This window comes from Carassius carassius, chromosome 29 (assembly GCF_963082965.1).
Source record: "Carassius carassius chromosome 29, fCarCar2.1, whole genome shotgun sequence".
Lineage (NCBI taxonomy): Eukaryota > Metazoa > Chordata > Actinopteri > Cypriniformes > Cyprinidae > Carassius > Carassius carassius.
The window spans coordinates 13,902,731-13,920,424 of NC_081783.1; the positions used below are offsets into that span (position 1 = coordinate 13,902,731).

At 35.7% G+C, this 17,694-nt stretch overlaps 1 protein-coding gene across 5 annotated transcripts in view; it reads left to right on the plus strand.

Moving 5' to 3' along the window:
- Nucleotides 1–17,694, plus strand: part of LOC132109663 (phospholipid-transporting ATPase IA-like) — a 143,981-nt gene that overhangs the window by 68,864 nt on the left and 57,423 nt on the right. For 4 of the 5 annotated variants that reach the window (XM_059515926.1, XM_059515925.1, XM_059515928.1 and 1 more), the window contains exons 15-18: nt 8,221–8,265; nt 13,574–13,646; nt 14,836–14,941; nt 16,126–16,208. In XM_059515926.1, coding sequence (XP_059371909.1) covers nt 8,221–8,265; nt 13,574–13,646; nt 14,836–14,941; nt 16,126–16,208 — 307 coding nt within the window. The remainder of the gene's footprint in view (nt 1–8,220; nt 8,266–13,573; nt 13,647–14,835; nt 14,942–16,125; nt 16,209–17,694) is intronic. The other variant, XM_059515927.1, reaches the window with a different exon arrangement.

Genomic DNA, 17,694 nt, shown 5'->3' on the forward strand with positions numbered 1-17,694 from the left:
GTCTAAATTTTAAAATTATACATTCATTATCATGAAAAATTAAAGTGATGAGACGGCGCCTCCCTGTCATTAATGCACATTAATAATTTTTGCACAAACACTTGAATATGAGCTTCTTATCACGAGTAAAATTCATGCCAACAGCCAACATATTTAGCTTGATCAGAAGGTTGACTGCAAGAGTCGAGCGGGATGTTAAGAGTTTGTTTCTTTTACTGATTATTTTCGGGTTAAAGCATGATTTAAACAGATTTACACTCAATCGCTTTTGCAATAATGCGTTCAAACAAATGTAATCTTACAGTCCTACATTATCAGCATGCTATCTGATTTTGAAATCTTGAAGTTAATCGATCTGTTAAGATAAAAAAAACTGACAAAAATATACTGTTATTTTCATCACAAAAAAAATTTTCACAGCAGAAAGCAGCAATTAAAGATGTAATGCTTACAATGTTATTAGTTTGGCATGTGATAGGCTATAGGGAAAAAAAGTTTACACAAAATAGCTTAAGCTACTTTGAAACTCTCCTGTTATTTTTTTTATTATTATTATTTTATATGCTATGTTATGTTTCTGGTATCAGAGCGCGTGGAGGGGAAGTTGTTGCTTCTCACAGACTCTGCTGCGGAGTGAGAGAGATGTTTCACCTGACGAAATTAAGACGACCGCGGCTGTATAAGCACGGCACATCCGCCGAAAATCAACCTGCAGCAACGCTCGTTCATCGACTCGCCAAGCTTTACTTTTGTAGGTCGCATCATGGCAGTAAATAATTCGATAATATGACCATGCAGTCAATACAGATATTTAATAAAAACATTAAAACAAGCAGGGCTGTAAAATAAAACAATAAAAAACGCATGCCAGGTCTACACTGCACACGAGTGGAACGATCCAACAAAAGACAACAGAACACAGTGATGGATGCACTGGACTCGATCGCCATCAGTGAACTGATGCTCGTTCTGTTTATGATGAAATGTTCTTTTTGAATTGAATTGAATTTGAAATGTTCTGACACTGTGTTCAGATGATTTGACACTATAGTGTGATGTCATCAAGTTTAGACACACTTTTCGCTGTGGGGCACAGATGACAACTCTCGCGTCCGGTGTAGACACAGACAGTGACTGCTCTATTTACAAATAAGTTCTATAAGAAAAAAAAAAATCTAAACCAGTGGCATAACGAGATGGAAATATAAACTAGAAAAAATATTAACAGGTCCTCCGTCCATGACACTGACTCACTGCGGAGCTGGCAGTTTTAATCTGAACAGCTCTTAAAGCTGAGTGGATGGTTAGATGCATGATGGGCTAGTATTAAAAAAATAGCATCTTTCCAGCATTAAGGTAATAACAGTACTGTTTTTTTATCATCTTGTTGCAGTTATACATTTGACTGCTAAATGAATGATAAAGAACTATATTAAAACTTGTTTTGTAAAAAATTTTCGTCATTTGAATGTTGATTTAAAAATCGGTTTAAATCATAAATCAGATTTTTTTTTCTAAAATAAACAGGGATTTCTTTTTAGGCTATATGATATTACCCTACTTTAAAAACAAGTAGGAAGAAGGTTCCCTTTAAAATTACTTTAGTTGTCAATTACTAAAGCTTTTTTTTACATCGTGTGAATGTTGTTGATTTATAATGAGAGAACTTGAGTTTAATTGTGAGGACGTTTTATTAATTCTTTAGAGTTTGAAAGATTTACTCGTGCCGGTTTAATTTTATTCGTTTCTTGTTTTAGGCAAATTACGCCTAAATAATGGGAACGACATTATACAGTGCTTCATATTTAAACATGCAACAATTTCTTAATCAGTTTACAGACAAATGTTTTTCCCCAATAAGTTAAAGGACAGGTAACGAATAACAAAAATGCATGTTGTTTTATTAACCCTCTGGAGTCGATTAACGCGGATACGCGTTATGAGTCATTTTTCCTGATAACCCCGAAAAGAACTTAAATTACACTTTCAGTTTTAATCGTACAGATAAGAGCAATACATCAATCGAATCTGTAAAGGGTCTACTTTTTTTTGGATACAGACATAATAACAACAAAACTTTGTGCACTTATAAAATAAAGATAACAAACAATGTGTGCTGTCTGCAGCCTTTGTCTGCGCTGATCTTCATTTAGACATGCGTCATTAAAATGAACTGTAACTCCGTGAATACTCAATGAAGAGACATGAGAGAGATATCTGTAGAAAGCTTGACATGTCTACTTTTAAACTAAACAAGTGCCGCCGAAAACAGATATTCTGTGATAAAGTAATCCATATGAAAACAACTAAATATATTTATATTGAAAATATAAATTAAAATAGGCTATAGGCATAATATATGAAAATATTGACATTTTGCATATTAATCCATGTAGCCAACCCCCCTAAAATAGGCTAACACTTTTAATGCTCCGATGCAAAGTAAACCACAATTTCTTTTGAATAGTATAACGCATAATATAATATAAATAATACTGCACACCTTTTAAATGTGTCAAATCTAAAATATGGTTTAATACCATGTAGATTAGAGAAAATATTATCACAGGTTCAGGCACAGGCTTGACATCCTGCTTGAATTCGTTCTAAGAAATGCACATAACTTCATAAGTACCAAATTTTCGTCTGTGGATATTAAATATTTTAACTACAGTGTTTTTCTTTCATTTTCCCTGACTGAAGCCATCAAATCTAACTCATCAGTGAGGCAAAACTGACGTCTATTAGGGAAAATGTGCTTTGATGCCCTTGTTTGATTACTTGTGGTTAAAGCGCCACTCAGCGGTCAAAGGCTGCAAATGCACTTTATACCGCCGCAGCGGTGGTACGTGTGGCGGTAAAAAGGGCCTTTTGGATGTCTACTTAGTGTATGTACATGGCTCTTTGACGCTTGCAAACTGACCTGTATTTCAGAAGCAAGTCTTTGTCCTCCACCTTATGAATATGGATTCAATCTTTTATCAGCTTCAAATAAACTTGTTTGATGCATCCCTCCAGCTTTCCTCTTTCTGAGAGTCGGAGTGAGTACAGCCACCTCACCAAGTCATTGATGTTTTTGAAGCGTGACATCTTTTCTTGCAGTGAGTGGGGAAACTTGGTGCCAGCCCAAAGGAAGAGTTTGATGTGAAATAATACAGTAGCCTAGATTTTTGACTTGACATGTTTGTTGGACTGTAAAAACCAACATGCTGCTAGTGTAGCATGCTGGAGTCCTTTCCACTAGACCTTGTCTTTTATGTCCGTCTTTTCTGTTACGTCTGAGTTGAATTTCTTGAATCTTGATTTTCTTGAATTTCCACGTCTTAATTTTAAGTTCTCTTCACTGACCCAAATAAAACTCAAGGCATCTCCTAAATCTACAGCAACTACTGAAAACAAATATTTTTTTGCCTTAATTTTTCATTTATACTTTTCAAACCTTCAAATCTTGTCAACTCTTGTAAACAAAGGAGCAGGGTTATTTTAGTATCATATATATGTGTGTGTGTGTGTGTGTGTGTTGTAATTTTAGTAATTTACTTTTTTTGTATTTTTTTTTTTTACTTGTTTTAGCTTTTATTTCTGCTTTAGGAATTTTAGTACTTCAGAATAATTATTTTATTTCAGTTAAAAGTCCAAGAAAACATTTTTAAAAAAAATTCTAAAATTTGTTTTACTTTTTCACCAAATATTTTAATAGTTTAAATTAACAATAATAACGCTGTACAATGGACTTGAATCCTCACCTGAAGGTGTCTCTGTCAAAGCATCGGAGTGTTTTCTGTCCTCATAGTCTTAATTTCAGGCATTTATAGCCATATGTCTCATGTAAAACAAAGATCTAACATTCTCAAAAAAGGGTGTGATGTGTTTTGTTTTTCCTTGACCTGCCCCGCCATGTCTTTTGTCCCCTTCATTTGTGTCACATTGCACAGCTTATTAAATAGAACAGTAGTTAATGAAGAAATCCCTTTGGGTGAAGATGTTAATTAATTTGATGAGCTTTCATGGAGAAACGATGGCCGAAGTGCTCTTTAGACATTAACACTAGAGAAATCAATGTGTCTGATCATATTTCTTCCTTATTTCTTTTGCTTTTAATATTATAAGTCTTGGACTGTAATGACTTGTCTTATGAAGCTGTGCATTTGTTTTCTATGGATGTTGATTTGCTTTTCCTTTTCTTTGCCAGGTCCTCATCTTTTGCTCAGCTTATTTGTTGGCCTACATCAGGGTCTCCACTGGCCCCATCTCCTTTACAACTTGTTAAACACACATTGACGTGTGTAGCCTGGATCTAGCTTGGCATATAGTCCTCAACATAGTGTATAATCTCAGGCAGAACCATTGGGTGATTAACAAACATGATGATTATGTGGTGCAGCAAGAGTGCTGTTTATGCCGCTTTTATTTCTTGTTTGTCAGTTATTGTGTGTAAATATCCAGCTGTACTCACCCCACCCCCAAATGTCTCATGGGTTAGATGTGGTCTCATCTGTGCACATGGTACAGTAGCTAATGAATCTGATAAACATTACCTATTTAGGTCAGGTGGTAATTGGGGGTCTGATCATATCATATCAATTGGCTTTTATGGCTATACAGTATGACATAAGATTATGGGGATCATAGTCATAAAGAACACCTCATATTTATTTAGACCTATGAAATGGGTTCAAATATATGCTAATTGGTGCAGATATTAATAGGATATTTCTATGATTGTAATGTAAGATAAAATCCTTGTGGGGGGCAAAACATATGTAATGTAATACAATAATGGTTGGGGGAAAAAAACTAAGATATAGAAGTTATGGAAACTTATGGAGCTTGATTGAGGCTTCAAGATATGTATTTTAAGTCTGGTCTTGACTTCAGCACTGCAGCTTATTTAAATCTTCAGCATGAACAGCCATGATCTTTACCAACTAGGCTGCACCACCCTTTTAACAAGTTCTTTTGAGAGTGTCTCTTTGAAGTGAGCTGAGGTAGTGCATTTCTGCAGGGATCCTTTCATGCAAATGTCTCAGGAGCCCTACTGCGATTCTCTTCTTTTCTCTCTCTACCTTGTTGCTTAAAGCCCTTTTTCTCTGTAACAACCTACAGGGCCTGACATGGCTAGCATTTGTCGTTTTTAAAGCACGTTTGTTTTAAAAGAACAAGTACCACCCGTCTGCAGAAATCTCTTTTGTTTGGATGGTGAAGAAGTTGTTGAGTCTAATACCTGCAGGACTTGTGTTTTTGAGAATTACATAAATATTGGAAATTGGAAAAGTTGCTGCTTAAGTTTTTATAATAGCAATTTGCATATACTCCAGAATGTTATGAAGAGTGATCAGATGAATTGCACAGTCCTTCTTTGCCATGAAAATTAACTTAATCCCAAAAAAACCTTTCCACTGCATTTCATTGCTGTCATTAAAGGACCTGCTGAGATCATTTCAGTAATCGTCTTGTTAACTCAGGTGAGAATGTTGACGAGCAGAAGGCTGGAGATCATTATGTCAGGCTGATTGGGTAAGAATGGCAGACTTGACATGTTAAAAGGAGGGTGATGCTTGAAATCATTGTTCTTCCATTGTTAACCATGGTGACCTGCAAAGAAACGCGTGCAGCCATCATTGCGTTGCATAAAATGGCTTCACAGGCAAGGATATTGTGGCTACTAAGATTGCACCTAAATCAACAATTTATAGAATCATCAAGAACTTCAAGGAAAGAGGTTCAATTCTTGTAAAGAAGGCTTCAGGGCGTCCAAGAAAGTCCAGCAAGCGCCAGGATCGTCTCCTAAAGAGGATTCAGCTGCGGGATCGGAGTGCCACCAGTGCAGAGCTTGCTCAGGAATGGCAGCAGGCAGGTGTGAGCGCATCTGCACGCACAGTGAGGCCAAGACTTTTGGAAGATGGCCTGGTGTCAAGAAGGGCAGCAAAGAAGCCACTTCTCTCCAAAAAAAACATCAGGGACAGATTGATCTTCTGCAGAAAGTATAGTGAATGGACTGCTGAGGACTGGGGCAAAGTCATATTCTCCGATGAAGCCCCTTTCCGATTGTTTGGGGCATCTGGAAAAAGGCTTGTCCAGAGAAGAAAAGGTGAGCGCTACCATCAGTCCTGTGTCATGCCAACAGTAAAGCATCCTGACACCATTCATGTGTGGGGTTGCTTCTCATCCAAGGGAGTGGGCTCACTCACAATTCTGCCCAAAAACACAGCCATGAATAAAGAATGGTACCAAAACACCCTCCAACAGCAACTTCTTCCAACAATCCAACAACAGTTTGGTGAAGAACAATGCATTTTCAAGCACGATGGAGCACCGTGCCATAAGGCAAAAGTGATAACTAAGTGGCTCGGGGACCAGAATGTTGACATTTTGGGTCCATGGCCTGGAAACTCCCCAGATCTTAATCCCATTGAGAACTTGTGGTCAATCCTCAAGAAGCGGGTGGACAAACAAAAACCCACTAATTCTGACAAACTCCAAGAAGTGATTATGAAAGAATGGGTTGCTATCAGTCAGGATTTGGCCCAGAAGTTGATTGAGAGCATGCCCAGTCGAATTGCAGAGGTCCTGAAAAAGAGGGGCCAACACTGCAAATGCTGACTCTTTGCATAAATGTCATGTAATTGTCGATAAAAGCCTTTGAAACGTATGTAGTGCTTGTAATTATATTTCAGTACATCACAGAAACAACTGAAACAAAGATCTAAAAGCAGTTTAGCAGCAAACTTTTTGAAAACTAATATTTATGTAATTCTCAAAACTTTTGGCCACGACTGTATATTAGCGTAAATGCACTGTTCCCCCCTGCTGAAATGGAGTTCTTTTATTTCGGCGTACTAAACAGTACTCTTCCCCCTGAGGCTGATGGTACAGAGTCAGATATGTGTATGGCCAGTCAACCTGCCTTTTGTTTTTATAGTTTCTCTCAAGCCATAACTTGGGTTTGAAATAAGCCATGTGAAGCAGGAGCAATGTTTTGAAACAAAAGCCTTTTTTTCTGAAATGTAAGATCATTGATGTCACATTGGACATTAATAGATTTTTCCCTTTTCTCTTTTTACTTCTTTTTTTTCTATTCCCTTTTTCTGTTTTCTTTTTTATTTTCCTTGCCTCCTTACAAATATTTTCTACATATATTTTGCATGTCAAACCCTATTCAATAAGTACTATGACCGTACCAAGATAAAACAACGTCAAACTGTATATTTTGGTGTATAGCATGACCGTGAATGATTTCTTCATTGATGCACCATGGTAATTACGGTAAAGGGGAATTTAAAGAATGGTTGGCACAAATAATACCATGGCACTCATTTGATGGTGTCATGTGCGCATTGCTTTTTCAGAAATGCTTTCTTCAATAAGCTCAACTTCATTTAGTGCTCTTTTATTCTCCATTTGTGTCATAATACACACATTGATTATTCTGTATAACTCCTCCTCTCACAAGTGTCTGGTTCTTAAACACTTGGTCAGGCCAGTGTCCACTCGTATTACAATTAACAAAGCCCTCAACACCCGAATCTGTTGACCGGAGCAAAGATGCGAGAATAATTTGCTGCTGTCAAGCCTACAGCAGTGGCTGTGTCTCTATATCCCAGCAGACACCGTTTAGCAGCCAGCAAATCATCCTCTGCCCCGTCACTAGCACTGGCTTGTCTCACTAGTCTTTATATTGGCCACTAGATAATGAAGTTATTTGCCTAATTATTGTCTTACAGCACCTTGGATTTGTGCTTTTTACTGTTTATTGGCTAGTCATACTCCCTACCCTTCAAGCTCATGCTTTAGATCTGCTACATTGACTGTTGGATGATTACTATATGGATAAGTATTCACATAAGAGTTTTGCCTTACAGTGAATGTATTTTTAATTACTTATTTTGGATAAGCACTCTTACATCACTCTTACACACAAAAGTCTTTATTTTCTACTTTGCTTAACATGTTTGCCTCTGCAGAATATTTGGAACATATAAATATGATTTTTTGAATTCCATCTGTTCGTGTTGATTGATTATTTAGGAATTAAATAATAAATATTAGGCCTATATAGATATCATAATAAATTAGTACTGCTTTCTATTCATAGTATATAAATATATTGGCTTAAACCAGTTTCTATATATCTGATTGACTTGCAGAGGCAGACATGCAGGGTAAAGATGGTCATTTCTGTTCTGTTCTGTCTGTAACGCTCTTCACTCCACCCAACAGTCATGCAGCTGAAGTTGAGGATGGTAGTTTTGCAGAGGAGGACTGGTAAGGACCAACACCATTGGCTGTTTGTTTTATGCTCCTGTGATGTGTTCTTGCTGTGATGCCTTGTGATAAATGTGGTTTGAGCCCTTTTCTTGTGATGTGGTTATGTTTAGTGAATACCCTAAACGGGTGTGAAGGCAGATGAATGTTGAATGTGAATTAATGATGAGCCTTTTATCTTCTGTGCTGTGCTTGTTTGATTAAATCTGATTAATCTCTTTCCATCTGTTGTTTTGAGCTGGACAGTATGGAACAGCATCAGGTGTTATTTTCTGTTGTAGAGAGAGGCCAAGTTAAATTTGTTCTGTCCTTGTGAGATCTGCTGAATATATATGTGAAATATGTGAATTATGAACTTTATTAAGTTGTTGTTGTTTTTCTAGCAGTGGTTTATTGGAGTGTATCTCTTTCTTGATTCTTTATGCTCAGGAAATCTACTTTTAAAATTACATTATTGCCAAAGGAGCTCCATTGTTAATGAAATTCAATCATTCACATGGACCCCATGAGTACAGATGTAGTCTCTATTTTCACTTTGTGAAGAGGGGCTCTCTAGAGGTCTCTGGTGTCTCTAGAGGAGCCGGATTCCTGTGAAGAGTCTCAGTGGTGTCCATTAGATTGAATACGTACATGCCTCTATACATTTAATAAGCCCATCTGATATTGATAGTGAAATCTGTCTTTAATATGTCTGGCAGGCTTATTTAATAAGGCCAAGTTGGGTTTTTGTTAAACTCAGAATATAACCTAATTCAGCATGGTGGTTCCACACATTTGAATTATTATTATTTTTTTGTAAAATGTAATTAAACTGTCAATTTTAACCCTGATACTTTCTATAGTGGTATCCTAAAATTGAGTGTAACTCAATACAATTGTACATGTGGAAGTTACCCAAAGAATCTCTTATAAGAGTCAAAGACATAATTCACCCAATTATGAAAAACTGCACCTTTATGTCATTCCAAACCTGTAGGACTTATGGAGCATAAAAAAATTCAATTAAAATTTATTTCTTTACCGCTTTTCACAATACAAATCATTGCAAAGCAGCTTATTAGCTTTTTGTTTTCTACAATACATTTAGTAGAGGCTTATCATGTGGCATAAATGTATGGTAAAATTCAGTTAATGACATAATAAAACAGACGATGAACACTAGTAACAGCAATAATTATATGTTGTAATCAAACTTGTAGCAACATTTGGTAGTTCTGTATGTTATTTTAGGGTTGGCATCATCTCTTCTCAGGTGTTCTGTATCCCGACTGAAGCTTGAGTAAATCCTAGTTACAGCAAAAACAGAGAAACAAATTGAGACATAATTAGCATAGCTGCTGTTCCAACCAAGCAAAAATTATTTCTTCAACCCAAGCTAAGGAATAATAATGTGCATTTGATCAGATATAACTGTAGTAAAAGAATATGAGATGCACTATTTGAATGTTTGGCTAAAGAGATAGATTTAAACAGAAAGAGTGTGTCTGACCCATGCTAGTTATTATGGAAGCGATTCCAGAGTTTGGGAGCTTAATGCGAAGAAGCTCTTCCTCCTTTAGGGGACTTTGTTATCCTAGGAACTACCAAAAGTCCAGCGTTGTGTCTGTGTATATGTGTGTGTATATATATATATATATATATTTATTTATTTATATTTATATTTATATTTATATATATATTTATATATATATAAATATATGGGGGTGGTGTTGGCGCAGTGGATAAGACACACGTCTTTGGCGTGAGAGACCCGGGTTCGAATCCACTGTGAGACACCAATGTGTCCCTGAGCAAGACACTTAACCCCTAGTTGCTCCAGAGGCGTGCGACCTCTGACATATATAGCAATTGTAAGTCGCTTTGGATAAAAGCATCTGCTAAATGAATAAATGTAAATGTAAATATATATATATATATATATATTTATTTATTTATATATTTATATTTATATTTATATTTATATTTATATATATATTTATATATATATTTATATTTATATATTTATATATATATATATATATATATATATATATATATATATATATATATATATATATAATAGTAATAATAATTTCTAAGATGATGGACCCCACCGGTTTTTTATTGTGTGGACACTTGATAAAAAAAACACTTTTGCCTCCAAACACAAATATATTTTGTGTTTGCAGAAGTCAAACCCAAATTGAAGGTGAAATATTCATTTTTGTGTAAATCATCCTGAGCAGCACATGAATGCTATGTTGAATGCAAGAAATTATGTGAAAAATGTAGCATTAATGCAGATGGTTTAAGTAAGCGTAGGTGTTTGCAAATTTATATGAATTGCATGCTATACAGTTCTGATTAAAACATTATTTTTTTTTAGTGTAAGCAGAAGTTGTGTGTATCAAGCCAGAATAAAAACAGATAATTATTGCCGGAAGGACTGGGTTGCACGTTGTGGCAGAATATTTCTAGATCAAAGCTTTCTGAAAAATCATTAATGAATGCACTAAAAAATATATGCACTTGTTGTCTTTGAGCTGTGAGTATTGAGTTCTCAGCACAGAATTGAAACTTCATTTGAGCAGTGAGCTTTATGTGAAGGGGACAATGGAAACGTGTGTGTGTGTGTGTGTCTCTCTCTCTCTTGCGGGAGCTGTGTAAGCAACACACTGACATATGCCTCCTGCCCCTCCACCTCTGCTGTTTACTCTGTTTAATCCCTTTCATAAACACGCACACATTTAAACAATTGTGAACTGCTTACCTCTGAGTGGAGCTGGAATAGGATATGCTGCAGTGGCCAGTGTGGTGTGCGTGATAGAGAGAGAAATAACATGTTTATCTGTTATAGTCCATTATAGTTCAATATTGCAGTATATTGTGGGAGGGATATGAATGAATGAGCAAAATTGGGCCATCAAGGTCTGATAACTACAGTGCCGTATTCTGTTTCCATGGTGATGATTGCCCCGCTGGGCTTTCGATCACCAATAACAGGCTGTGTTCAGATGTTCAGAATGGAACGCTAGCGTGCTGCTTACACTGAATACTGCTTACTGTTTCTAGAAATAGCATGTGAAGCAATATGCATTATGCAGTGTTAACAACCTCATTGCCACATGACCTTATTGCTTACACATTTAACTCAGCCATAGGTCTCTCGGGGATATATAATAATGTGATTTATTATTTATTTATTTTTATTTTTTTAAAGATTGTTATTGCAGTTTATTCAGGTTCACTACCGTTCAAAAGTGTGAGGTCAGTAAGATTTAAACAAAAAAATAAATAAATGGTCTCTTATGGTCTCTCATCAAGTCTGCAAAAAAAGAAATAGCTTATTTTAGTATATTTTAAATTATATTTTAAAATGCAGTTTATTACTATGAAGGCAAAGCTGATTTTCGTTACTCCAGACTTCAGAGTCACATGATCCTTCAGAAATCATTCTAATATGCTTTTTATTATTGCTGCTTAATATTTTTGTAGAAGTACTCAATATAGTTTTAAATAGAAATCATTTGTAACATTACTTTTGATCAGTTCAATGCATCTGTGTTGAGCAAAAGTAAGAATTTCTTAACCAAAAAAAAAAAAAAATTATAATATGAAAAGCTGTAAAGATGTGCATTTATTTATTGATGATAATTGGTAAATCTGCTGTATCATTATATTTGTGTGTAAATGCAACATAGCATTTGCTTAAAGTGCTCCGTCAGCACGGCTGCAGTGATCCAAATGTTGATGTTGCATCATACGCTGCTTTTTTTGCGCTAATGTGTGACCAGTGCATTTTAACGTGTTTAGAAACTTGTATATTTGTGTGTGTGAGTGAAAGGGGCATGTCTGCATGTTTCCCTGCACGTATTGAGGTGCTGAGAGACAGGAAATTGGATTTTGCTGGTGCCGACACAGTTTCATAATGTGCTCCTCTTAGTGTGATAGATTTGATTTTCTTCCTCCTATTCCCCCATATGTAATTTGTCCTTACCTTAACATGACATCCTCAGTCTAAGAGATGAATCTCACCAACCACCGTTTGAATAAGCTGAGACATGTTTGTTAAAATGCAACGGTGCGGTGAAAGATGCAGTGACGAATCCTGAAATTTTCCCCTCGGTCTCTCTTCCCAGAAGCCAAAAATCTGCACTAACCTTTTCATTGTCAGATTTATATGGTGCTGATCTCTGAGATTGCTGCAGTGAGATGCTCTGATCAAGAGTTTTCCACACAGGCTATGTAAAGTGCTATAGTATATAGTATTTAAATTAGTACTTTAAAAATGTCATGTTCAGCATACGACCATAGATATGTCCACTACTGAGCCGTTGAATGGCCTGTATATCACAGAGCTGTTAATCAATATACTTCCTGAAAGTGCTGTCGTCTGCGAGGAGTAAATTCAGTGTACCTCTCTACTGGAGAAAGTGTCAATGGGCGGTCACATGTTTGTATCTACTCTAAAGCGGTGCTTCATGAGTAGTTAGAGGAGATCATTTTTTATGTATAATTCAAGAGTGTTTGATAATGTGGTATTACTGTGGAAGCGGGATTCGGGGTGCTTTGGGTCAGAGGTAAGGAGCATGGCATGTGAGGAAATTAATATTAATGTTTTTCAATGATGAGCTTTCCCTGATGAAAGGGCACTTTTGCATAATGTTAATATTGCTGAGACCTTTTTAATCACCTCTTGTGGTTCCTTTGCATTAAATTTGTTTTAATAGCAAAACATAATTCTCTTAATTGTGAAATAAAACTGCCCTTGCCCTTTTTAAAATTGTTTATTAAAAAAAACCTAGTGTATGATGCTAAAATTGCTAATCTATTATAAATAATAACCATTATTTGCATAGTCGAGTTGTACTTGTACATTACATTTTACTTTTACTTAATACGTGCATGAAGCACTTAATAATAGAAATAAATAACTGCCCTTGCCATTCTTTTTTTAGAATTGGATATAATTATTGTCGTTGTTGTTGTTGTAACTGTTCATTTTTTTTAATTAATGTAATGTAACATTTCTAGTTTCATTCTTAAATTGGAATAATAAATAATCTTTTGCTATACTTGTTAATTAAAATGTTATGCACATGCATGAAACTCTTTCCCTTCTTAATTGTGGCTTTTGTCAGAATTTACGTGTTAATGTAATTTGGTTTAATGTATGATTCATTTTTTGATTCAATACAGAATATTGTCCACTATTTTTCAGATAAGTTTCATTACAAATGGAGAATTGTTGTCCATTTGGTTTATAAATGAGAGCACCTGTTTGTGTATTTATCTCTGTCTTCCTTCATGTCTCTCTCTCTGTATGCAGTCACAGCTCTCAGTCCACAGAGGAAAATGGATTTAATGACTCCAGCTTACTGGAAAACCTCCAAAGTAATCATGTAAGTACTGTAATGGCATCACAGCTGCTCAGTCATGCCCAGCCAGCCAGAAATGTACACACAGGCCCTGATATCCACACGCTCACACCTTCTGTCTTCCCTCACGGCTCTTTTCTGGCTTATATTAGCTCTGTTCTGCCCACCCAGCTGTTTATGAATAGTTTACGGTCACAAAACCTATTCTCTAATGACATGAGACTTTTACCAGTTTTCTATATAAAATTAAGACCCCATATGCAGGTGTTCAAGAGTAAGATATTTAATTGATTTGTATGTGTTCGTTTTATTGATTCTTTCAGCCTGGAGACTCAAAGATTTGTGTCCTTCAGTCACAAGCGTTGACAGGGGTTAGTCAGAGAACCTCAGCAGAATGTTTTTGTTTCTCTGTCGCTCTGAATCTGACATGAACTTTGTGACGGCATTGTACAGCTCCTCATGGCCACCTGAGCTTTTCTTGCCTTTCCAGCTGAACAGGCTTTGATTCCACACTTCATGAGGCGTTCGTTCTCTCACATGAGTTCATCAGTGAAAAATCTAATTAAATTCAATCATTGCTCACTCAATTATGAGGCTTTTCTGTGCAGATTCACGAAGTGTGTGAATATGTATTTGTCTCGATTTATACTTTGAAGTGCTGTCAAACGATTAATCGTGATTTATCACATCCAAAATGAAAGTTTTGGTTTACATATGTGTGTGTGTACTGTTTATATTTATGTCTGTAAATACACGCATGTGTATATTTAAGAAAATGTTTTAATTAAATAAAAAATATTTATATATAATATGAATTATATGGATATAAATATATACATGTAAATATTTTACAAATATATTCTTTGTTTGCATGTGTATTTATATATACATAATAAATATACACAGTACACACACGCATATTATGTAAACAAAAACTTTTTTTTTGGATGCAATCACGTTTAATCAATTGACAGTACTACTTTAAATGAAATGCAAGTGAAAGCAAAACTGTTCTTAGATAGTTTTTAACATGCATTTGGTAAGATGTTTTATGTGCCGTTTTTGTGATACAATATTCTTGTAAATATATCTAGCTTTCTAGGTGAAAATTACAAGTTTGATTGGTTAGAAAACTACCCCCAGACCAATTGCATGATTTGAGGTGTCAATCATGTATTTTATACTTTGTCTTACGTTTGATTTTTCCACACAGCCCACTGCTTCGGTCATCCAGGAATTCATGACCATGATGGCTATCTGTCACACGGCCGTTCCTGAGTGCACCGACAACAAGATCACCTACCAGGCTGCATCCCCAGGTCAGTCAAACTCCTCCAAGCACATGGAAACAACAAATGTTCACATTAGGTTCACACTGAGAGCCATTATTACACAACTCTTCAAAAGTTTGGGGTCAGTAATTTTTTTTTATTCAGGCTAATTTAGTACTTTATTAAGCCCGGATGCATTAAATGAATTAAAAAATTCTAGTAAAGAAATGTGTAATTTTACAAGAGATTACCTTTTTTATTTTTCTCATCATCAAAATGACCATGACAGGAATAAATTACATTTTAAAATATATTAAAATACAAAACAGTTCTTTTAAATTAGAGTATTTACAACATTCCTGTTTTAGTGCTTTTGTACCAAATAATGCAGTCTTTATAAGCATAAGAGACTTCTTTTAACAACATTAAATCTTACTGACCCTAAACGTCTGAACAGTAATGTACAGTATGTATTCAATAGATAAAGCTATAAATACATCATAATAAATCTATAGATGTAGTTCTACAAACTGGTCCACAAATAGATCATTGAACTAATTTTAACCTTCCACACATCAGGTAAACGGGCTCTCAGCAGAGCTGTTGAGTTTGGAAAGGGGGCACAGGAAGTGAAGATGGAAATTGCAGCATGCTCTGAATTTCCTGTTCCTCTTTCTATTGGTTCTGAAACTCTAATAGACATCTGTGTTGAGCTGAGACTGAGAGCAGTGGATCTGTTTGAATGCATTTAATCAAATTTGCCTCATAACAGATATGATTTTTTTTGTGTGTAAGACAAGTGAAATAATGCAGACGTGGAAACAGATGAGTTAATTAATGCTGGTTCACTCTCTCTGCTACTTTGCATCTGACACTTCATGGTTATGCATAATTTATCTTCTTGGCATTTGTCAGAAGTTATCCCTGGCTTTGAGGCTTAGCGAGATGGGTTTATGCGACCTATTTTAATTTCACGTCAGTGCAGCGGTGCACTGAATATTAGCAAGACCTGTGAGATAAATGGAGAGCTAGGGCAGCGTAATGTGATAAGTGATGATTGCACAGACAGATCGCAGGACAAAAGGTAGCAGCAGGTTTTAACAGTGCCACCTCATCTCGAACAGTTTGTCTGCTTAGTGTCTTGAACAAGTAGTCATATACCAGACGCTTTTTTCCAATGCAACTTAACCACCACCTGTCCTGTCCTGACCACATGCTGTCTTGTTCCACAGATGAAGGAGCTCTGGTTCGGGCGGCACAAAATCTGGGCTTCGTGTTCTCTGGGAGAACTCCAGACTGTGTTATTGTGGAGTCGGTAAGTAGAGACGTCCTGGGAATAGATGAGTTGCACTGGGAACATGACTCACCCTCTGTCATGCTGCATAGCTCACTCACACTTTACACTCTGGAGAACTATTACAGGCAATTTGTACGGCACAGATCCATTATTTCCTTATAATGTATGATAGAGAGGAAGCCATCATGGACCTGTGGCAACTTCATTTCATATACCGAGTCACTGAATAGCGAACATTCTTCCTGTCTGAAAAAAATAACCCTTTTGGTAAAGTGTTTTCTGCACTGCTATTCGCCAGTGACGCTATTGAATCTTCACAGCAAAAATTCATGAATGAATTGGTAATGATTTACAATAAAATAAAATTTGTTAAAATTAGTTATTGCATTAGGTGTCATTAGCAATCATTTATACAGCTTTTGCTAATTCATACAACTTGAAATATTAAAGATGTACATTACCGCTTAAAAGTTAATACTTTAATACTTTTATTAAGCATGGATGCATTCAATTAAACAAAAGAGAAAGTGTAGACATTTACATTGCTACAAAAAATATACTTCAAATATATTCTGTCCTTTTTAACTTTCTATTTCTCAAAGATTCCTGAAAAAAAGATTAACTAATTAATTAGAGTAATTTAGAACTTAACGTAATGACTGCTGCAAATATCTTTACTATTACAAGAATAAATTAAATTTTTTAAACCGTAGTCTATTAGTATATTGTCGAAATTAACATTAACCAAAATTTAATACATGTTTTAGATTAAAAATGAACTGATTGTAAATGATATTTTAACCAAGTTGTAAGTTTGCAGACTGAATTGAATCTGATTAACATAGATATTATTATGAGTTGGTTCTTTTACTGAAATGCCCCAAATTGCTCATAATACCACTTTAAATCACATTTTTTTGCCGATTCCATCTCAGCGGTTACTGAATTACCATCTGTCTTTATGGATATTTATGTAACTTGTAGTTATCACAAAAGAGTTTAAGTAATAAAAGGTAATTTACATATATATTGTATGCATGTATGTATGCATGTACACACACACACACACACACACACACACACACACATAAAGTCATACAAAAAAATGTGTGGCTTTAATATGCATTTAGGACTCATTATATACTGCAAAATTAGAATTATGTGGGAAGCTGCTGTACTATATCATTAAAGTTTAGCTTGCCCATTGCTTCTGTTGATCTGAAAATAAGGGAAGTGTTCACTTAGGAGAGATGCTGTATAGATATTTCAGGCTGGGTTTCACAGTATCGGATGTGATTTTCTCACCCTACTTAATGTCTCAATGGAGAAGAGCTGGGAAACGTGATGGTTTGATGCAGTTTCATGCAGTGCCTCCCCCCATCCCTCTGTTTCTCACTCTTTCTTTAGTTGCAAAGGAAAAAAAGTGAGAAATCTTGCCGCTCTGGAGGGCATTGTGAGAGATCCGGCCGATGTGCTGCAGATATCTGTGCAGAGCTCGTAATAG